This window comes from Peromyscus maniculatus, chromosome 2 (genome assembly GCF_049852395.1).
Source record: "Peromyscus maniculatus bairdii isolate BWxNUB_F1_BW_parent chromosome 2, HU_Pman_BW_mat_3.1, whole genome shotgun sequence".
Classification (NCBI taxonomy): Eukaryota; Metazoa; Chordata; class Mammalia; order Rodentia; family Cricetidae; genus Peromyscus; species Peromyscus maniculatus.
This window is the reverse complement of record NC_134853.1, coordinates 58,675,196-58,698,921: the sequence shown is the minus strand read 5'-3', so window position 1 is coordinate 58,698,921 and position 23,726 is coordinate 58,675,196. Positions and strand designations below refer to the sequence as shown.

General features: G+C 40.1%; 1 protein-coding gene across 7 annotated transcripts in view; it reads right to left on the bottom strand.

The window, feature by feature from the left end:
• Rngtt (RNA guanylyltransferase and 5'-phosphatase) overlaps nucleotides 1-21,264 on the bottom strand; it is a 214,470-nt gene extending 193,206 nt beyond the window's left edge. For 5 of the 7 annotated variants that reach the window (XR_006069341.2, XR_013049046.1, XR_013049045.1 and 2 more), the window contains exons 1-6: nucleotides 21,042-21,264; nucleotides 10,710-10,819; nucleotides 6,770-6,873; nucleotides 6,599-6,687; nucleotides 2,196-2,271; nucleotides 676-916 (exon numbers count right to left, since the gene is read on the bottom strand). Coding sequence is in view for 4 of the 7 variants with exons in the window: in XM_006975303.4 (XP_006975365.1) it covers nucleotides 676-916; nucleotides 2,196-2,271; nucleotides 6,599-6,687; nucleotides 6,770-6,873; nucleotides 10,710-10,819; nucleotides 21,042-21,105 (684 nt within the window). In the remaining 3 variants the exon portion in view is untranslated. Of the gene's footprint in view, nucleotides 1-675; nucleotides 917-2,195; nucleotides 2,272-6,598; nucleotides 6,688-6,769; nucleotides 6,874-7,684; nucleotides 7,868-10,709; nucleotides 10,820-11,347; nucleotides 11,460-21,041 lie in introns of those variants that run through there. The other 2 variants (XM_076564030.1, XM_076564029.1) reach the window with 2 other exon arrangements.
• Nucleotides 21,265-23,726: the final 2,462 nt, after the last annotated feature.

The window sequence follows — 23,726 nt, the reverse complement described above, 5'->3', positions numbered from 1 at the left end:
TGACCTCACATTCCCATCACAATAGGCAAGCCCCTCCACCCAAAGAATAAATAATTCTGTAAGACAAAATTTTAAAGACAAATTCTGGCTCATCTTTAAAAGTGAAACATGGTGAGACATGCCTATAATCTATCTCAGCACTAAGAATATTATTCAGCACTGTGACAGGACAACTGGGAGGTGAGACCAGCCTGGGCTTTCATAGTAAGACCACATCACACCTTCTTAAGGTCTCCATCTGGCTCATGATGTCAGGAGTTATTTAATGGGTTTCAGGTAGAATCAAAATTAATTTCATAAAATCAGAGGCCATTATTATGTTCTTCAACACATATAGAGAAAGAAAGAGAAAGACATAAATAACAGAAATATAGCTAATATCCCACAATAAGTTTAAACAAAAATATGAGTATTATGGTATTTGGAAGCCATCAGGATGGCTCAGCAGGTAAGAGTTCCTGCAGTGAGCCTGACAATCTGAATTTCACCCCCAGGACCCCATACATAGTATGAAAAGAGAACTGACTCCCATGAGTTGCCCTCTGACCTCCACATGCATAGTGTACCATTCCCACACCAAGGCACATATATTCAAGCATGCATATACACAAAATAAATGAATAAATGTAATTTAAAAGAATTTTAAAATAATATTGCAGTATTTGTGAACATTACCAGTTTTAACCGTTCTTTTCTCCTTTTACCAAAGGAAGCACTTGACCCTGGTTCTGAGTCCTTTTTTCCATCTTCATCCTCATCATCTTCATCATCATCCTCAAAACACCAATCTGGCAAGACAGGTGGTGGTGGTGCTTCTTCTATATCACCATAGCGACGAAAAAGTTCCTTCAAATAATCACCCTTATAGATTCCTGGTGGTCTGGCTTGGGCAAATGTAGCAACTGCTGCTTCAATACTACAGAAAACAATCAATGCAGTTTTCTCACTAGTGTCCGTTTATGTGGACTTACCAATAATTAATTCATACTCAAAGTACCACAAAAATTATAATAGGCATATAAGACAGACAAACCAAAGTCTTTCTTTACCAGCAAAGCTTTCAATCAATAATAAACTGATTCTAAAAACACATACACATGATACACTGCAACATATGGTACACATAGATCATCCACCTATAATGCATGGTACACTATAATACATGGACCACTATAATACATGGTCTACTATAATATATGTTACTTTCTAAATATATGGTACACTATAAATGCCTAAAGCACATTGCTATGACTGTTTATGACAGACATGGGTAGCCAATGAAAAAAAAATTTAATAAAGCACTGGAGGTCAAGGTCTCAAAGAGAAAAGAGCAGTCAAGAAAAGCAAAGTCAACAAACACATTGATTTCTAAGAAACTACCAGCAGACCCAGACCCAGGCACCAAGAATATACATCTTGAGAAAGAGGTAACCATTGGCTGAGTCTGATATAGGAGTCTGATTTATTGTGTATAGTATTTTGAATAGCCAAAGCTGAAAAATGCACAAAGCAGAAAACCACTAAATGTAAAAGAAATAGAAAACGGACAATCAAATCCATGTTTTGCCTGACTATATTCCAAAAAAGGATATTGGGTAAAAGGTTTTAGAAATATAAACTATGGCCGGGCGGTGGTGGCGCACGCCTTTAATCCCAGCACTCGGGAGGCAGAGGCAGGCGGAGCTCTGTGAGTTCGAGGCCAGACTGGGCTACCAAGTGAGTTCCAGGAAAAGGCGCAAAGCTACACAGAGAAACCCTGTCTCGGGAAAAAAAAAAAAAAATATATATATATATATATATAAACTATGAACCTAGAGCAGTAATAAGAAAATCCAGTCAGCAATATTCTAGTCTCAATTTCTGGTAACTAGGTTCTAATCCCTCAAAATCTAAAAATATACTTTACAAGTAACATGCTCAATAAAGACAAGATTTGTTTAAAATAGAGTAATGCCATCCTAAAATGCTTCCTTCATATAGCATTATATGCTTTTCCTAGTTTAACAACTATAGTAAATAAATTTCAAAGGAAAACAAAAGACATTTCCAAAGCTGAATACAAACACTGGAAGATCCAACATCTGCTTATTCTAAATACAAGAAAAAACATGGAAAAGTAAGTATACCATTTATAGGATTCATAAGCACCATGAACTGTCACATACATCTTCTTCTACTATAATAAACCTATATACCTCCAATCCATCTTCTCCACCAAAAAGGCACATATGAGGAAACCGGTCCGGTTGAAGCCATGGGTACAGTGAACACCTAGAAGAGAAAGTAGCTTGAGTTAATCTAAACCACTCCAAAGGCCACATTCTATTTTAAATGACAACTGCTTTCCAAACAGTTCAGTTACTTAATTATACTACATAATTGTACATTCCACTCAAAATACACGTTTAACTTAATAGCTTGTCAATTTATGTGGCTTAGGATCTAACTGAGAGTACTAGACAGAAATTCAAAAACAATACACTAGTTCATTGGTTTAAAACTATCTACTGTCTAAAATTTTTCATTAAAAATTTTCAAGAATTTTAGTTTTAAACACACAGGTCAGAAGGACATACACAAAAACAAGACACCTATATTCCACAACTTTGATCCTGTTTTTCCAGCCCTCCTTATGATCAACATGAAAGACAGTCAAACTATATTGGGAAAGAAAGTAAAATAATTATATGGATATAAAATCATGGAAGGATTAACAGTAGTTGACTGTAATCAACTAAAGTCATTGGCTGCTATAGTGATGTGAATGAAACTGGCCCCCATAGGCTCACACCTTATTTGAAAGGATTAGGACACATAGCCTTGTTGGCGTAGATGTGGCCTTGTTGAAGGAAGTGTGTCACTGGGGCTGGGCGTGGAGGTTTCAGAAGGTCAAGCCAGGCCCAGTGTCACTCTCTTCCTGCTGCCTGACATTCCAGATGCAGAACTCTCAGCTACCTCTCCAGTATGAGGTCTACCTGCAAGCTACTACGCTCCCTGCCATGACAATGGACTAAACCTCTGAAACTGTAAGCCAGCCCCAATTAAATGTTTTCCTTTATAAGAGTTGTCAATGATCAAGGTGTCTCTTCATAGCAACAGAACACATACTTACTAAGACAGCTGCAGATAACTTAATTGACTCAGTATAGTAAACCTATACTATTTTGAAGTGCTTTACAAACCAACTGAGTGTATCTTTACATGGGACTTAAACTATTTTAAAAATAAATTTTTACAAGAAAGAAACACACGAAGAAAATAAATGTATTTTTCTTAAACCCTCTTTCAGAATATATTCAAGATTATTTTCCTGGGCATGGTGGTACACCCTATAATTAAAGCATTTAAGAAATATGAGGATGATCAGAAGTTCAAGGTCATCTTCAGCTATACATCAAGCTAAGGCTAAGCTAGACTACAGGAGACCCTATCTCCAAAAGGAGGGAGGGAGGAGAGTGGAGAAGATCATTTTAACAGTTTTAAGTTTTCATTCCTGTTTTCATTCCAGCACTTAAGAGCCTGAAGCAGATGGATTAGTCCAAGAGTGATGCCAGTCTGGACTACATAGTAAGACCCTGTCTCAAAGCACAAAACAAAACATAAGAGTTTGGAAATAGTAATTAAAGCTGAATAGTGGTAGCACAGGTCTTTAATCCCAACACTCAGGAAGCAGAGACAGGTGGATCTCTGAGTTTGAGACCAGCTTGGTCTACAGAACGAGTTTCAGGATAGCCAGGGCTACACAGAGAAACCCTGTCTCAAGAAAGAAAGGAAAGAGAGAGAGAGAGAGAGAGAGAGAGAGAGAGAGAGAGAGAGAGAGAGAGAGAGAGAAAGAAAGAAAGAAAGAAAGAAAGAAAGAAAGAAAGAAAGAAAGAAAGAAAGAGAGAGAGAGAGAGAGAGAGAGAGAGAGAGAGAGAGAAAGAAAGAAAGAAAGAAAGTAATTAAGAGTTTTATGGCATTACTAATGTAATATTACTGCCAGATCAACTGACTATCCAGCAGACTCAAAATGAACTCTCATAAAAGCCAGGTGTGGTTCTCTACACCAGAAATCCCAATGTTTAGGAGAATGAAGCAGGAATTTGGAAAGTTTGAGGTCAGCCTAGGGCATAAAGCTACATCTAATTTAAAAAGAGCAACAAAATAGCTCAACAGGTAAAAGTGATTGTCATGAAGCCTAACCTCAGTTTAATCCCAAGAATCTGTATACGGAGAGAACCGACTCCTGTAAATTGCCCTCTAACCCCCCACATACTTGCTGTGGCAGATATGCACCCACACAGGCACAGGCACACGCACAGGCACACGCACCCGCGCGCACGCATGCATACACACACACACACACACACACACACACACACACACACACACACACACACACGTTTAAAAATAATTGTTTGAATAACAACTAAGGTGCAATATTTAGGCCCTGAGTTCAACTTCCAGCATTGTGGTACATTCTCATAAACTCAGCCCTCAGAAGGTAGAAGCAGAAAGATTCTGAGTTCCAGGCCAGCATAGGCTACAAAGAGCCTATCTCAAAAATTGAATAAAGTTAAGTATCATTTTCATCTCATTTCTACATGTAAGATTTCTCTACAAAAGTGTTTTTGTTAGTTAAAATGACAATTTTGAAAATGACTATTAGCTGAGCCAAATTATTTCACCTTCAGAGCATAAAATAATCATTAATATTAAAAATAAAATATTTTACATAAACAACCCTCATAAACAAGGATACAAAGAAAGAACAGATAGTAAGAATATGTTCAAATGTAAATATAGTAATCAAAAAGCACATGCAGCAAACTATAAATCAATCTCAGTGGCTAACGCATGGGATATCCTAAGAAAGTAATGCCAAACACAGTTCAACAAAATCCTCTTGAGGCCAGTAAGATGGTTTAGCAGGAAAAGCTTGCTGGGCAAGGCTAACCTGACAGCTATTTGTACTTATACTTAGCTTTTTTTTTTCTTTTGAGACAGTGTCTCTTTATGTAGATTTGGCTGTCCTAGAATTTGCTAGATAGACCAGGCTAGCCTCCAACTCACAGACTCTCCCTGATTCTGCCTCTCAAACGCTGGGATGGAGAACCATGACCATACACAGGCCAACAATGCCTTTCTAAAGTTAGTTTCTCAAAACACAATCACATATGAAATTCTATTGTTGTATCTTGTCTCTCTAGTTTCTCTTTTTTCAAGCCATTAAAAGTTTCTTAGATAAGGTGGGGTGGTGGTGGTGGTGATACACGCCTTTAATCCCAGCACATGGGAGGCAAAGGCAGGCAGATCTCAGTAAGTTCAAGACCAGCCTGGTCTACAGAGTGAATTCCAGGACAGCCAGGGCTACACAGAGAAACCCTGACTCCAGGAGAGAGGAAAAAAAAAAAGTTTCCTAGAGAAACAAGTCATTTTCTTGTAAAAATAGTCTACACTCTAAATTCCTCTACTTGTTCTCCCATGGTATTAATCAAAGTTTATACAAAATGCTTGAGACCAGAAGTGGTTTAGGTCTTGGTTTTCTTTTCCAGTTTTGGAAAATTTATTTTGGGGATTGAATTCATGTCTAAATATGAAACTAATTTATGCTTCATAAAAACCTAGCCTAAAAGTAATATTGTAGAACTACTCTTAACAAAATTTTAAACAAAATTTCATGGGGGAAATTTGCTATTTGTAGTGTAATAACTATATTAAAAATGCTTGTGGTTTAAAAGCATTTTTAATTTTAGATGTACAGACTATGGATTTCTAACCTATAAACTATTTCTTTATCTACGATATAGTCCATGAATTTAGTCTAGAAACATTACTAAATTCATATCCAGATGCATTCTAGTACTTCAGACAGGAATATTGTGTAGATGGTTCTATGTGCTTCACAGTACACAGGAAATAATCAATTGTTGCAGTTGTTTTTCTTTTTCTTTTTCTTTGTGTGACTATGTATATGGAGACCAGAGGTCATTCCACACCCTGTCCCAAAACAATAAAATTTAAAAAGAAAGTTTAGATTAAGTGATGAAATCTTAAAGTGGACTGGTTTTAGATGACATTAAGGAATTTGTAACTATTCTGTTTGGTATACTAATTCCATGGTGATTATATAAAAACCAAAATCCCTTAACAATTAAAAATACATACTAAAATATTTTTAATGAAATGACATGACATCTATGATTTCCTTTAAAATACACAAAAGAAAAACAGTCAGAGAAGATGAATCAGTCAGAAATTACCTTGCCACACAAGCCTGAGGATCTGAGTTCAGATCCCCAGCACCAATATAAAAAGCTGGGTACAGCAAACATCACTAACACCAGCACCAGGGCATAGAAACAGGCAGACCTCTGCTCACTGGCCAGCAACCGTAACCAAACTGGTGTGCTCCAGGTTAGTGGGAGACCGTCTTAAGCTACTCAAACACACACACTCACATAAACATGTACATACAATATACACCAGTGGGAATATGAAAATATCAGCAAATGGTAATTACTGAGTACATGGAGTCTTGTTTTACTTACTACTTCTGTATGTTTGTGAATTTCCGTAACAGAAAGCAAGGGGACTGTCCTAAGGACGTCAAGCATACCTATAAGTTCAGGCGGGCTTCTTTCATTAAACCTCTCACACAGGCGAATGAATGTCTCAGTATTCTCAGTCGTGGGGCATTCACCATGTCTGAGAACACAAACAGAAGTTGCTTGGAAAAGAAATTACAAACCTCAATAAAAGTTTTCAATGTTAGTAACGTATAACTTACCCTTTACACTGAAGTTTGATATACTTGATTCCTTCTTTTTCTATGTCATTTCTGTCATAGAACCTTGAAGTATTTGTCAGATCCACCAACAAGCTCATTTTAACCTTTAAAAAGAAGCAAATTTGCTAGTTACTCCATTTATTCCAAACAATGAGTAGGTGACAAGAACAGAGCTCATCCACTCCACTGAGCAGGAGTGCATGCTCACTGCTACCAAGCAGCTGACAGTGGAAAGTACCTTCTCAACTAAGAGTCCAAGCACTCCAGAAACAAGAGCTAGGCAGGTACTGGAAAATAATTCTAAACTAAGGAGGAGAGACAGTACAAGCAAAACAGACTCCACTGTCAACAATGTGAATTCAAAGAGGCAAACACTGCCACTGTTTTCTGTATCTACCTCTGGTCCCTACAAGCCTGAAGCTTAGAAGCAGGACAGCAATCTTCTGAAAGAGCACAGCTCTAACCCCAGCGCACATCACCCAGGTTTGAAGTAGTTACCACAACTGCTACTTATTATCTATTCATTATACTGTATTCAGCCTTAAAATATGTTAAGAAGCCATTTATGCAACAAATGTGTGTTCCTTTTCTATTTAATTTATTCTTCTATTTCCTAAAAATACACTAATGCCTAAAACTATATTCCTTCTAAAGAAGCACAGTAAAAATGAAAACAGAAGCCTGGTGTAGTGGCACACACTTTTAATCCTAGAAGCAGGCAGAACTCTTGAGTTTGAGGCCAGCCTGGTCTACAGATGAAGTTCTAGGACAGCCAGGGCTACACAGAGGGGGTAAAAAAAAAAAAATAAAAACTGAGGAGATGGCTCAGTGGACAAAGAGCCTGCTATGCAAGCATGAGAACCTGAGTTCGGATCCCCAGCACCCACATAAAAAGGCAGGTGTGGTAAGACACACCTGTAATCCCCGAGCTGGGAGGTGGAGACAGGATGATCCTCGGGGCTTTGTTGTCCGGCTAGTCTAGCCAAATCAGAAAGCTCCAGGTTCAGTGAAGGACCTTGTCTCAAAAAAATAAGTTGGAGAATGATAGAGGAAGACATCAGACATCAACCTCTGGCCTCTGCACGTATATTTCTCTTCCTGGATATCAGAAAGAAACAAGGTAAGGGTTTGAAAATAAATTAAAATCCTAACTTCATTTTCAATAAAAATGAGAATATAATTATAATCTAAATGGTGATAATAATCTAAATGGTTATTTTTAAAATGCAGTTCCAAAGCCTAGTGTAGTGGCTCATGCCTAGTACACAGAAGGTAGACTCAGGAGAAATAGGACTTCAAGGTCATCCTCAGCTGTATAGCAACTTTAAGCACAGCCTAAGTCACATGAGACCCTGTCCAAAAATCCATAAAATAAAATAGAGGGGAAAGAGAGAAGAAATAAATGCCTGAACTGAGCTCCAGAAAGAGTTAGTTCACATATCTTCCACAACATTCTGTCATACATAATTTGAAAGATGGCAAGAAAATATAACCAATGAAACTGAAGCTGAATTGATTTACCTACTGAAGGCCTTACATCATCTATAAGTGTAAATCCACCACATTAAACAGATAGGAAGACAAAAATCACATGATCATCTCATCAGATGCAGAAAGCACCTTTAACAACACTCAACATTCCTTCAAGGTAAAAGCCCAGGATGGACTAGTGATGTAAAGCAAGCTAACAGTCAAGATCAACATAAATGGAGAGAAACAAAAAACATTTCCGATAAAATCAGGAACAAGACAAAGATATCCACTCTCTCCATACCTATTCCATATAGTGCTTGAACAAAAGTACTTTGTCAAAAAGTAGCAGGATACAAAATTAACACAAAAAAATCAGTAATCAACCTATATACAAATGACAGACATACTAAGAAAAAAAACAGGGAAATCGTACTTTCCACAGTAGCTTCAAAAAAAGGAAAATCTATCTTGGGATAACTCTAAGCAAGCAAGTGGAAGACTTGTATAATTAAAATTTTAAGACATTCAAGAAAGAAATTGGAGGGGCCCAGATGCTGATCTTGCGGAACCCAGCAACTTGGAGGTGTTGGTCAGACTGCTCTACTGAACAACCTGCTCAGCTGAGACCCATTCAGGAGAGGTTTCAGAAGCCTACAGTTGGCAGGCTGAGGAAACAAGATCGGCGAAGGAGTTGACGAATGAGCAAAATGCAACCTGAGAACACAAAAGAAGACGCCGCCCAGCCACCAAACCAGATCACCAGAATCAGAAGCCTACCCTACACTGACTAGGAACAGGTAAGCCCCCATCTCCGGACACATACACACACACACACACACACACACACATAAATGGTAACAACACAATCCTGAATAACTGAATATTAAAAGCACTACTGGAATTATCACCATCATCTATATGTTGATGAATGGAATTAAATTAAAGACCCAGACACATTTCCACACACCTTTGGACACCTGATTTTTGACAAAGAAGCCAAAAATACACACTGGAGAAAATACAGCATCTTCAAAAAATGATCCTAGTCAAACTTCATGGCTATATGTAGAAAAATGCAAATAGATCCATCTCAATCACCCTTCAGGAAACTCAAGTCCAAATGGATCAAGGTCTAAACATAAGACCTGATACTCTGAATCTGAGAGAAGAGAAAGTGGGAAATAGACCTGAACTCATTGGCATGGGAAAGAACTTTCTGAACAGGACACCAATAGCACAGGCACTAAGAACAACAATCAATAAATAGGGCCTCATGAAACTGAAGTTCTGTATGGCAAAGGACACCATCATTCAGAACAGAGTAGTAGGTTATAGAATGAGAAAAGATCTTTACCAATTATACATCTGATAGATTAGTATCTAGAAAGCGTAAAGAACTTAAAAAACTAAACATCAAGAAAATAAACTAATTAAAAAACGGGGTACAGTACTAAGCATAAAGTTTTCAAAAGATGAAATACAAATGGCTGAGAAACAAAGAAATGTTCACTATCCTTACATATCAGAGAAATGCAAATTAAAATGACTTTGAGATATTTTTATTATACAAGTCAGAATGGCCAAGATCAATAAAACAATGGTAGCAAGGACACTGGGAAAGGGGAATACTTACTCATTGCTGGGGATAGTGCAAACTGTTACAGTCACTAATAAAAATCAGTGTGGCAATTCCTCAGGAAGCTGGGAATCTATCTACATAAAGATCCAGCTATACTACTCTTGAGCATATAACCAAAGGACTCTACTTCCTACTACAGAGATACTTACTCATCCATGTTCAATGCTGCTCTATTCATAACAGCCAGAAACTAGAAACAGCCTAGATGTCCACACATTTACAAAATGGAATATTATTCAGCTATTAAAAAATGAAATTTGCAAGTAAATGGATGGAGCGAGAATAATTCATCCTGAGAGAGGTAACCCAGACCCAAAAAGACAAATATTGTACACTATTCTCTTATATATAGATATTAGTTTTAAGTTTTCAATATGTGTGCTACAAACTGAATAGCCACAGGGGTTAGGTACCTAGTAATGGACCAGTGAGGAGGAGAGGATCTCCCAAGGAAGGAGAAAATAGAATATAGTGCTAGGGAGAAATAAGGGGGAAAGTAGAATGGAGGATTAAATGGGGGCAGCGGGGAAGGACAGGAGTAAGGGAGAAAAGAGGAGGGAATATGGGGAGGGACAACTAACACCAAAGGTCATTTCAGAAATCATATGGAAACCTACTGCTGTAGAAGTTTCTGGAAATAAATACATACATGAAAAGAATCTACCAATGAGAAATCTTATCTCAAAAACAAAAAGGTGAACAGCACCTGAGGAACCATACACAAGGTTGTCTTCTGGCCTCTATACCCATGTGTACACACATATCCCTCACAGGAAGACTGAAAACAGAGGGAATACTACATTAGTAGCAAAGAGCTTTGACTCTTACCTTCAGACTCTTTAGATAATTTGAGAGCATGCTGGGATGGAACCGGTTCTCTTCAGCAACTTGACTATCGTATCTTGGCCCCAGCATTGTCTTCAGAGGTAAGAATCTTCCTAAACATTAAGGTGAATAATAATTTTCATTATTTAAAGAAAGGACTAAAATTCTATAATTTGCTATTTCAAACCTGCCTTCTTAAAATAACATTTTGTCTTTGTTTTTCATTAAAGCACAGGCTCACATATGCCAGGCTGGCTTCAGACTCGCTGTGTAGTTGAGGATGACCTTGATCTTCTGATTCTCTTGTACCACTGGCCTGGCTTTATGCAGTGCTGAGTATGGAACCCAGGGCTTCATAGTGGTAAGCAAACATTATATTAAATGAACTACATCCCACCCCCACTTTGGTAATATCTTAAAATGAAACCCAAAATTATGAATGCAATTACCCATAATGTACTTTCACAATGAACAATATTTTAAAATGAGACTACTTTGAAACTCTGAAACACAGATTAATTAATTTGAATTAATTCTAAAATTTGACAATATAAACAAAGAAAAATTACCAATGAATGTAAATTCCATAAAGAATCTAAACTTGGGGCTGGAGAGATGACTCAGCTGTTAAGAGCACTTACAGCTCTTGTGGAGGATCTGGGTTCAATTCCCAGCACCCACATGGTGGTTCACAACCGCATGTTAACTCCAGTTCCAAAGGATCCGATTCCTTCTTCCGGCCTCCACAGACTCCTGCGCGCACATGGTGCACATAAACTTATACAGGCTCACACACATATATATAAATAAAACATAATAAAGAAATCCTTTTTTTAAGGAAACTTTAAACCACTAGAGTCATCTACTCCTGTAAGCAATAAACCCAATAAAACTCATTAGCTCACCAAGTTGGACTTTGGTAAGATCCTTACTTCTTGTCTATTGTCATTTCCCTATCTGGAGTAAGCAGGAATAGATATTCACATCTACCCAGGAATAGTATCTCACAGAATATACAATCTCCCAAAAGCTGGAGTTACAAGTGTGTACCAACACATCCAGTTTAACTCAATTTTTTTCAAGTTCTTAATTACATGGCTTTGGTATTTAGGGGCTTTCTTTTTTTGTTGTTGTTGTTGTTTGTTTGTTTATTTGTTATTTAAAGCAGGGATTATCAAGTTTAGCCTCAAACTTGATATGTAGTTGGGAATAACCCTGAACTACTGATTCTCCTACCTCAATTTTCAGAGTGCTGGGATCATAGGCATTCCCCCAACAGAACTGGTTCATGTAATGCTAGAGATCAAAACTAGAGCTTTGTGCATGCTACTAACTAAAGGACTTTCCCAGCCCTGGTTACATGTGAGGGTTGTAAAGTATTTCCATCTTTGAACTTTATCTACATCTCAGAAAAAAAGAGCATGGAGGATTTGTTATAGTGTTAAAATAGTATTAACCAAAATCACTTGCTAAAGACTTACCGTTTTGTGCCTTTTTTTTTTAACAGTATAAGCCCAGGGAAATCACCTTAAATAAGCAATTTTTAAATATCTATTTGTCATGGTTTAGATTTTTGACTATTTTTAAGACAGAGTTTCATGCCAGATGGTGGTGGCACATACCTTTAATCCTAGTACTAGGGAGGCAGAGGTAGGCGGATCTCTTTGAGTTTAAGGCCAGCCTGTTCTACATAGTGGGTTCCAGGACAGGCTCCAAAGCTATACAGAGAAACCCTGTCTCAAAAAAACAAAAAGAAAAAAGAAAAAGAGGGAGCCTCATGATCTAGCCCAGGCTATCACTATATAGATAAGGTGGCATTAAACTAGCAATGAATCTCCTGCCTCGGTTACCAAGTGCTGAGATTACATTACAGTTGATTTGTAGTTCTTAAGTCTCTCAAACATCCAGTGTTGAAGGTTTATTCCCTAATGTGGCGGTGTTCACAGACACAACATCTCGGAGGTGAGTAGATCACGAGGGCTCTGACCTCATGAACAAATTCACTCATAGATTCCTAACTTAATGGGTTACTAGGAGGTGACAGAAACACTCGCAGGAGTTGTCTATTTGGAAGAAGTCCCTGAAAGAAGCATATCCTTAAAGGGTATACCTTGATTTTGGACCCTTCTTTACTTTCTGGCCACCAAGAAGAGAACAGTTTGTTCCACCATCTCAGTCATGATGTTCTGACTTACTAGATGTCCTCAAGAACCAACGGAGTAGGGTATGTAACTACAGACTGAAACTTCTCAAATTATGAACCAAAAAAAAAAAAAAAAAAAAAACAGATTCTTGCATCACTTGAAATAGTAGTGCAGGCCTGTAATGCCAGCACTGGGGACACAGTGGAAGGAGCATCCCAAGTTCTAGGCCAACCTAGCTATATAGAAAGAATGTGTCTCAAAAAAAAAGTAATCACCTTCTTTTTTCCCCCTTTTTGTGGTAATATGGACTATATTTAGGGCTCTGTGCATACTAGTTAGGTGCTCTAACACTGAGCTACATCCCCAACCCCTTTGGTTTTGTTTTTAATTTTGAGACAGGGGTTATTACATTACTCAAGCTAGCCTTGTGATCAGGAACTTGTGATCAGCTCCTCTGAATAGACAGGACTGATTACAAGTGTGCCCCACCAGGCCCAGACAACTTTTCTTCTTTTTTAAGTATTCATTTTTATTTTATGTGTGTTTGTCTACATGTATATATGTGCACCACATGGGTGTTTGGTGCCCTGGGAGGCCAAAAGAAAAATCAGATCCCCTAGAACTGAAGTTATCTACCAAGTGGATTCTGGGAAACAAACCTGGGTCCTCTGTAAGAGGAGCAAACACTCTTAACCAGTGAGCCCAAAACCTTTCTTCTTTATTACAAGTTGATACCTCAGGAATTTTGTCACAGTAATAGAAATATAAATAATGCACTACTTAAACTGATTTATATTTTCAAACATAATATAAACAACAAGGATAGCTAACTAAAATGTCATTCACCCTGGCCGGGTGTGGTGGCACACGCCTTTAGTCCCAGCACTTGGGAGGGAGAAGCAATCAGATCTTTCCGCGTTTGAGGCCAATCTGGTCTACAAACTGAGTTCCAGGACAGCCAGGGATACACAGAGAAACCCTGTCCAAAAAAAAAAAAAAAAAAAAGACACTCACCCAAGTATGACATTTCTTTTAATTTTTGTTTTTTATAAAACTCAAAAGCATTGAGCATTCCTCCACACTGCTAAATTCAATGGTCAAGTCTCATTTCTCAACTTACTTGAACTCTCAAATATATGAAACAACTGTCCAAGACTGCTGGTAAAGACCAATAATTCCAACTATTCAGAAAAATGAGGCAGAAAGATCAAAACACCAAAGTTTACCTGGGTTGCAGAAAGAATTCAAAGCCAAAATAGTAAGGAATGCAGATAAAACTCATTGAAAGAGTATTACCTAGAATGCACAAGGCCATAGGTTCAATCTTCAGTACATGGGGGAGTGGGAGGACAACTGATTAATTTTTTTGAAAGAGGAACTTTTTTTTGCATGCCTAAGTGCAGTGTGTGTGTGTGTGTGTGTGTGTGTGTGTGTGTGTGTGTGTGTGTGTGTGTAAAATCACATGTATATGCATACATATATCTATGTATGTATGTGGAAGCCAGAGGTCAGCTCTGGTGTTGTTCCTTAGGAGACACGCACCTTTTAACTTTTTAAACTATCTCTCACTGGGAACACTGGCTGTCAGATTAGGCTACATTGATAGCCCCAGGGATCTGCCCATCTCTGCTTCCCCAATGCTAGGATTACAAGCATGCACAACACCAAGCTTTTTACTTGGGCACTAGGAATCCAACTCAGATCTTCATGCCTGCAAGAAAATACTTTACCAACTGAGCCATCTCTCTAGCTCAAGAATGAATTCTTAGATCATTTTCTTTCAGGACTTTCCTACACCTCTTGCTCTTATACCTGCTTAGCATTGCCTTAGGTTCTTCTACCTGGCTCTACTGTAGCTTCCTGCTTTGTCTTATCTTATACTTTTCTTCCATCTGCATTCACTCCTTTGATGTCTCATCTACTCTGATAAGGTTAATAGCTAAAGATGTGCTTTTTTTCCCCCTTGTATCCCTGGATGGCCTAGAACTCACTATGCACAGTCCAGACTAACCTTGACTTTATACATCCTGATCCTCCTGCCTCAGCCTCCTGAGAACTGAGATTACAGGTATATACCTCCATACCCAGTTCTGATGAGTAAACGTTTATCTCCAATCTAAACCTCTCTCTTAGGTGGACATGCATGAGACAAGATTCCTATAATCTCAGCCTGAAAAGCAGAGGCAGGGGATCTAGATATATAGTGGATTCAAGGGCAGTATGAACTATAAGAGACCCTGTGTCAAAAACATTAATTATTGTGGTAGGGCACGCCATTAATCCCAGTACTTAGGAGGCAGAGGCATGTGGACCTCTGTGAGCTCAAGGCCAGCCTGGTCTACATATGGAGTTCCAAGACAGCCAGGACTACGTAGGGAGCCTCTGTCTCAAAAAAGAAAATAAAAATTAACAAAAAATTTAAAAACTTTTCTTAATTTTATTATCAAACCACTGGTCTTATTCTCTGACTTTAACATACATCTCTGATTTGATATCCAAATTTGATCTCTCAATATTCAAACTCTTTTTACTGGTTTTTCCTCATCTCAGCTAATAATGGCATCATTCTTTTAGTAGTTGTGGAGGCAGTGTCTGATAATATCTTTACTTTCAAAATTTTTCATTTATGATTTGTGTGTGTGTGTGTGTGTGTGTGTGACAGAGAGGGGGAGGGAGAGATGTGTATGAATGCTGATGCATGTGTCCCTAAACATGTATGGAAGTTAGAAGACAACAGTGGAGTCAATTCTCTCCTTCCACTGTGAGCTGAGGATCAAACTTAAGTTATCAGGCTTACAGAGCAAGTGCTTTGACTCTGAGCAGCCACGGTGGTCCAGAATCTAATAATATCTGTTAGTATTACCTGTTTCCTCATCATATTTCCTCTTGTTTTGCCATATTTTTATTAACATGTATTTTTCTTTTATGTTTGCCTAAGTGTGTGTATGTGTACCACATGTGTGCCCAGGGACTTCAGAGGCGAGAAAAGGGTGTCAGGTCCATGGAACTAGAGCTATGGACAGCTGTTAGTCACCATGTGGATGCTGGGAACCAAGCATGAGTCCTCTGCAAGAGCAGTACATGTTCTCACTACTAAGCCACCTTTCCAGCCCCTCATTTTCCTTTAACTTTTTTCCCCATTTCTCTACCATACTCCTTTAACTCATTTTTTTCAGTGTTTTTTTTTTAAAACATCTACTTATTTTATCTATGAACACCAAACAACCTTGAGGAAAGAGAGTTCCCTTTTCCTTTATGGGCTCCAGGGATCAAACCCAGGTGGTAAAGCTTGGTGGCAAGTATCTTTCTTACTGAGCCATTCCAATGGCCCTTCATTCTTTTATCATTAGTTACACACACACACACACACACACACACACACACACACACACACACACACACTTTTTTTTAAGACAATATAGAAGGGGTTGGCTTAGAGTTCACAATGTAGCCCAGGCTGGGTTTGAGCCCAACTCCCCATGCCAAATGCTGGAATTACAAATGTGTGCCACCACACCTGGCTATTACTAAATAAATGTAATTAAAATTTTTCATTGGTAACAGTATCATTTTAACTTTGTTACATGGATTTGTTTATTTATGTGTATGTGTGTGCACCAGCTTGCACGTGGAGGTCAGATGACAATTTCCTGGAGTTGTCCTCTCCTTCCAGCCTGGAGACCCTGAGATTGAACTCAAGTGCCAGGCTTGGTAGCAAGCACCTTTACCAGCTGATCTCACCAGCCCCATTATTTATTTTTAACTTCATAGTTTCATATTTATTGGTAGTGTATACTGTCCTGTTGATTTTTATTGTATTTCTCTATCTGGTTTGTTTTGATGTTGTTACTGTTACAGCAGTTTTCCTCCTATCTGAGCAGTACTTTGGACTGAACCCTCAAAGGTGCTCACTAAGACCTCCAGCTAATGCCAGAAGTGCTAGCCACCTATAGGTGCACTTATCACAGCATGGGCAACACAGACACCCAAGAAACAACAAAAAAAAAAAAAAGCAAGGCAGCACAAGTCTTCCAAAAGTCAGTAACTCTTCCAAACAGAAGCCAAAAGTATTGAAATGATTGGAATGACAAGCAAGAATTCAACGTTTTGGCTGTTGTTGATGAGAGAACCAACTGTGGTAATTCACACTTGTTTGTGTTTGTTTTTAATGATTTATTTATTTTTATTTCATGTGCCTTGCCTATGTTTATTTATGTAGATCACATGTATGCCTTGTGTGTCAGGAGACCAGAAGACATTATTCCCTAGAACTAAGATTATAGACAGCTGTGAACTGAACCTGAGTCCTCTATAAGAGCAACAAGAGACATTTCTCCAGGACCCAAAGTTCAAAGATTCAATGGCGCAATGGAAAGCATCACAATAGACCAAGTGGAAGAAAGAATATCAATGAATGAAGACAAGGCTAAGGAATTACTATGTCCAGATAATAAAGAAGAAATGAATGATTATGATTACAATATTCAAGACGAACAACAAAAGATACCAAACCTAGAAATCGGTGCTATAAAAGAAGGAACTAAGATGCAGACTAAGGACACAGAAAACTTTCAGTCCAGTCATGGCAGAGTATTTTCTAAAGCTAAGGAAAGAAATGGCATTGAAACATGACACATTTAGAACCCTGAATAGACATGACCAGAAAAGAACAAGACCCAAACAAACTCTCCCAGGCTGTGCTTCACTTTCATTCCTCACTTTTCCTTCTTTCCTCCCTCTTATATGCTGGCCAAGGGCTCTACTACTGAGTCACATCTCCAGCCCATCAGGTATAGTAGTGCGCTTCTTTAATCCCAGCCCTCAAAAGGCCGAGGCAGGCAGATCTCTGTAAGTTCTCAATATTAAATACCAAGTTTCATACCAACCTGAACTAAATATTGAAACCCTAACTCCAAAAAAGGAAAATAAATACAAATACTTATTTGTACATGCAGACAAAACTGTAATGACTTCACCTGTCCATAACTACACCTAATTCACACTAATTTTGAGTTCTCATGCAGTCTAGTTAGAATTCTCCCCCCAACTCCTTTAAATCCCTCTCCTTCCAAAGGTGATTACATCCTGGGAGGTAGAAAAAACACTTCTCACAGTTGTCAACAGCTACCAGCACCTTAACATCTCAACAGCATTTCATGCATCCAACAACCTCCTTTCTGAAAAACTTCCTTGCCCTCCATAACACAAGACTTGGGGAATTTGGGCTTCTATCCCTCCCTCGCAACACTCCTCAATATTACTAAATAAATAACTGTTCCCCCTTTTTTTTTTCTTTTCTTTTGGTTTTTGAGACAGGGTTTCTCTGTGTGGCTCTTGCTATCTTGGAACTCACTCTGTAGACTAGGCTGGCCTCAAACTCAGAAGATCCATCTGTCTCTGCCTCCCAAGTGCTGGGATTAAAGTCATGTGCCACCATGACTGTAAATAAATATTTCTTAAAAGACTCAAAATGATTAACTTGACTGAAGACAATAGGACTATCAAAAAATATCATTATAACTAAAACACATATATAAGTGTGGTGAGAATAAAAAGGTTTGCTTTTTTAATTTCCTCACTCTACAACTTGCTTAAATTATCTTTCTTTTTTATTCACAGGATAGAGCTTTTTAAAAGCTTTTTTTTATTTTTGAGACAAGGTCTCCCTATGTAACCCAGAATGGCCTCAAACTTGACATTCCTGCCCCAGTCTCCAAAATGCTAGAATCATATGTGTATGCTTTAAATACACACCTGGCTTTAAATTACTTCTTTTTTCTGACAGTCTTTCTGGGATACTGTGTATCCAGGCTGGCCTTGAACTCATATCAACATCCCCTTCCTCAGCCTGGCAAATGCTAGGATTACATACTCTGCTATCATCTCTATTTAAAAATCTTTCAAATCACTTTTATCAATTGTATATATGGCTTTATTAACTGAGGAATTCATAGAAAATCTTAAGAAATGCTTACAATGAGGGGCGGTGATGGCGCACGTCTCTAATCCCAGCACTAGGGAGGCAGAGGCAGGCGGATCCCTGGGAGTTCGAGGCCAGCCTGGTCTACAAAGCAGAGTTCCAGGACAGGATCCAAAGCTACACAAAGAAACCCTGTCTCGAAGGGAGAAAACAGAAAAAAGAAAAAAAAAAAAACAACAACAAAAAAAAACTGACATCAGGGCATAGGAGAGGGGAGGCATATCTGTTTCCAACATCTGGGAAACAGAAGCAGGAGGATCAGGAGTTAAAGGTCATCATCCTCAAACTACATAGGACATAGTTCAAGGCCAACCTATACAACATATATACATAATGAGTACATGACGTTTGCTCTTTATTAGAAAATGCTTGTCACTGACAATGACGGAAAGCAGATCAATAGTTGTCTGGGAAAGAAGGGATTGCAGAAGTTTCATACAACAGTGTGTAGAAAGACTATTATGCAGAAGCCATCCTATTGTTTTCCCTACATCTACATGTTGAGTCTATAAGCAACGACATGTGGTGAGTTGTATGAGGAAAAAAACTATCTTAAAGTGAAAACATTCTATGTAAACTAACGGAAAAATACACCAAGAGCATGAGTTTTAAATGTATATGGGCTTCATGTTTAGACTCACTTTTTTAGAGGTTTATTTTTTACTTAAGTGTGTGTAATTGTATGACTATATGCCACATGTGTGCAGGTATTGGAAGAAGCCAGAAGAGGGTGTCAGATGCCCTGGAACTGGAGTTCCAAGTGGTTGTGAGCCACTCTGTGGGAACTGAACTTGTGTCCTCTGGAAGGGCAGCAGCACTGGACAGCTCTCAAGCCCTGAAACGCTGTCATTTCACTTGACCGTCATGTAGACTTGGTGTTAGGGTGGTCACCTGTGCTGGAGATGAACCGCAGCACCAGAGCGCTTCCCGCTTAATTGGTGTTGCCTGGAATTTCCTGAAACGGAATACAAGTGTTTGGCTGTCTTTTCCACATAACTTAAGCACGGTAACATAAATAAAGTAAGAGTTGGCGACAGCAGGAAACTTTGAAGATGGCAAAAATTGAGATGCCTAAGTTTTAATTACAAATGCCAAATGGTGGCAGAAAAGATATCCAGTTACCACATCCTGACCCGTAACAAAACTGCCGTCTTTCTAGATATATGCTGAAATCTCCACATAAGCGCCATCCTAAAACTTGCCTGCTTTGTGTTTTGTTTTGTTTTTGAAGCATAGTTGTAGTTTAATAAAGCTACTTTAACACAGATTTTAGCTCAAGCGTTAAGAGAGAGTGGCTCAAAAGAATGACAACCAGAAAGCAAGGGTACGGGCTTCTCAGAGGAAAAGCCCCAAGCACAGGTACCAGCTCCTCAATGGAGAGCCATCGCTCACTGTATGCTGGATGATGTTCAAAGCTACAAAGAGGGAAAGGAAACGTTAATGCCTGACTGAAAACTCAGAAACGGAGGCTTAGCAGGGAAGATCTGCAAACAACTGTCCGATAATTATTCTAAAACAGTAAATCCAGTGTCAACAGTTCGTGCAATTCTTCCTCAATTTTATGATAAAAAAAAAGAAAATGCTTTTGGCTCCTAGGTCCAGGCGACATAGTTCCAAATTGCTATCTAACCTTGTTGCTGGGAACTGTGGAGTCTGGTCCCTGGAGGCTACCATCTGCAGTGTCTCTACAAATTCAGAGAACTGGGTCTCGGCTACTTCATGTGTATTCCCTGGGGCATATGTGTGTGGTCCAAACTTACTAAACTGTACATCTGTAAGTCACTGTCCCTCAGCCAAGCAGCGGCACGGGCCTAGAATCCCAGGTGTTCTGGACGCTAGAAAAAGCAGCTCTGAAGTTCGAGAGTGAGGCTACTCTCGGTCAAACTCGAGATGAAAACACTCCACCAAAGTCCACGGAAAAGAAAACCCAAGACTCCTCGCTTCCCAGCCTCTCACTTCTCCTCAATCTCAAGACTCGCGCTCCGCTCCTGTGCCCTTCCCGAGAACAAGTCTCGCCAGACAGCGAGACGCAGCCGCAAAACTGCCACAGAGGTTCGCAAACTTGAAGCTCCGGGAGCCTCCTGTGCCGCTCCCGTCCGCACTGCTCAGCCCTGCAGGAGCCCGGCCCGGCCGCCGCCGCCGAGCGCGCGGGTCCCCAGGCCCGGCCGCGGCAGTGGGATTCGAACCCGCCCGCAGCCCAGTCCCGGGTACCTGCCACCGGCTGGCCGCGCCGCGGACAGTTCAGCCACCGCGGCGGGATCTTGTTGTAAGCCATGTCTGCGCCGCACACCGCCACCTAGCCGACCGCTCTGGAGCCAGTGGCCCGAACCCCGGCGCCAGCCGCCCCACCCGGCTCCTCAGCGGCGCGCCACTTTCATTCAGGTTCCACTCCGAGGCTCCCGGCGAGCCCACAATGCACTGCGACTTCCGCCCCGGAGGGCCCGCCCCCTTCCTTCCGAGGTCAGGCGAAGACGAAGCTCCGCCCAGGTGAGCGAGTGGAAGCCGCCACGAATTAGAGGGGCGGCTCCACCGGGCCCCGCCCCCCCCACGCCCCGCCCCCTGGGTCTCCGGCACCGGCCTCTGTCTGCCACGCCCCAAGTCTGTTTTGCCTTTGCGTACGCAAATGACAGGAGTCCCTTTTTTCCCCCTGTCTAAAGAAGAGAAACCCCAAAAATAGAAAGAATCGAAGCTTCTTTCCACCTGTGGGCTGACCTGCCACTTTCAAAAGGGTATATTTTACAGGTGAAGGTGCTTTGTCGCTAGTCACAGCTCAAGTTTGGTGTGCCTGCTGGATCTGGGTTTGAAGAGGCATTTAGGAATCCTCCCTTACCGGGATTCAGAAAGTCCTAAAAACCAAGGATTAGGCTATTACAAATAAGGAAATTCTTTATCGGGAAGCGATAGGCAACATGCTCCTGAGGACCCATGAAACATCAAAAATTACTTCCAGAAGCCTTAAGACTGTCATTTATGGAGCAGGCGGCTTTAATGTGTTTTTTAGTTTATTTGTTTTCTTGAGTTTTTTTTTTTAATCTTTTTTGTTTTCTCTATCACAAACGTTTAGGATTTTTGGAAAGTCTCTGTCTTGAAGAAATCACTAATTATATGTAATTAGCAGAGATAGAAAGTTAGCCACTAGTAGGTCAGTGTAGACCAGGAAGCCTTGTGTCTCCCCCTTGAGATTTAAAACACCATATGGAGCCCGGCGGTGGTGGTGCACGCCTTTAATCCCAGCATTCAGGAGGCAGAGCCAGGCTGATCTCTATGATTTCGAGGCCAGCCTGGGCTACAGTGTGAGTCCCAGGAAAGGCGCAAAGCTACACGGAGAAACCCTGTCTCGAAAAAAAAAAAAAAAAAAAAAAAAAAAAAACACTGTATGGAAAGGTAGAGCTATCAGAGCTTGATTGTGACTGTGGCCCATCATGGACAAGCTGGTTCCTCCTTGTAATAGCTTCAGTTGTCAACGTGACACACCTAGGAAGAGGAAACCTCAATTAAGGAATTGATTGGCTGTGGCCATGTCTGTTGGGCATTTTCTTGGTTGCTAGTTAATGGGGAAGCCCAAGCTCACTACCGGCAGTGCCGTTCCTGAGCCGATGGATCAGGGGTTCTCAACCTTCCTAATGCGACCCTTTAATATAGCTCCTCCTGTTGTGGTGACCTCCAACCATACAATTATTTTCGTTGCCACTTCACTGTAATTTCGCTACTGTTATGAATCACAATTAAACACTTTTGAGAATAGAGGCTTGTTAAGGGTTTCATGATGAACGGGTTCAGAACCACTGGCTGGGCCACATAGGAAAGCTAGCTGAGCAAGCCAGGGATGCCAGCCCTTGAGCAGCATTCCTTCAAAGGCTGTGCTCAATTCCTGATTGAATTCCTGCCCTTGTCTCCTTTCTTGATGGACCAGTAAGCCAAATAAACCCTTTCCTCCTGCAAGATGCTTTTAGCCAGTGTTTTATTTACAGCAACAAAACTCAAACCAGAACACGCTTGCTCAAATGAATGGAATCTAAATTCTACCTCTGGCCTTAGGTGAAGAGAGACATGTCATAATCTGGCCCAAAATCTATAATCTTTTTGTGCTATTGTTCACTCCCTTTAGAGTTAATCCAACTGAGTCAGCCAGGCACATGACCCCCACCCACCCAAGCTAATTTGTCTAAAGACATGCTGAGGAGATGGAAGGAATAATTATCTCTTTAATGAGATAATGTACTTAAACATACAGCCCAAGTCCTTCCCCTGATGTAGTTACTTACAGATTTTCACTAATTCTGCTCTGCTTTCTGTGGTTTAATTCAAAAAGCAGATGATATGTTTCTGCCAACTGCAAAAGGCCAGATCAGACCAGATTAAAAACAGATAAAAGCAGGTTTATTGGGCGTGGCTCCCAGGGTGGGTTCACCAGTCCCAAAGAACAGAGCCAGAGAAGCTGAGCACACACACTAAGGCAGGGAGGTTTTATAGACCTTAGGTGAGGAGTGATAATGTACCAGCCAGGAGCTAGGACTATGTCCAAGTATGATAAAAAGCTAGATTCCTGGGTGGGCACCTGGGGGGCATTCTTTGGTTCAGAGTTTTCTCAGCACCAGAGGGGTCGGGGGAAGTCGGGCAGACAGGGTCTCCCATATTGTACAAGAGGGAGCAGGAGGTCCAACAGAACAGCATAACTTTTCTTTCTGCCTGCCGTTTTGTTTTGTTTAATATTGGCCAAAATTCTACACATGCTTGCCCTGACATTATGGATGATCTCATTCCCTCTGTGAAGCCCCCTCTGGTAAGACAGGTTCCTCAGAACATTCCCTCCAAATTGAAGCATTTGCACCAACCGGGAAGGGGAGGCCCTTGAGCCTCAGGAGGTAAACACAGGGTTATCTGAAAACCGGCACT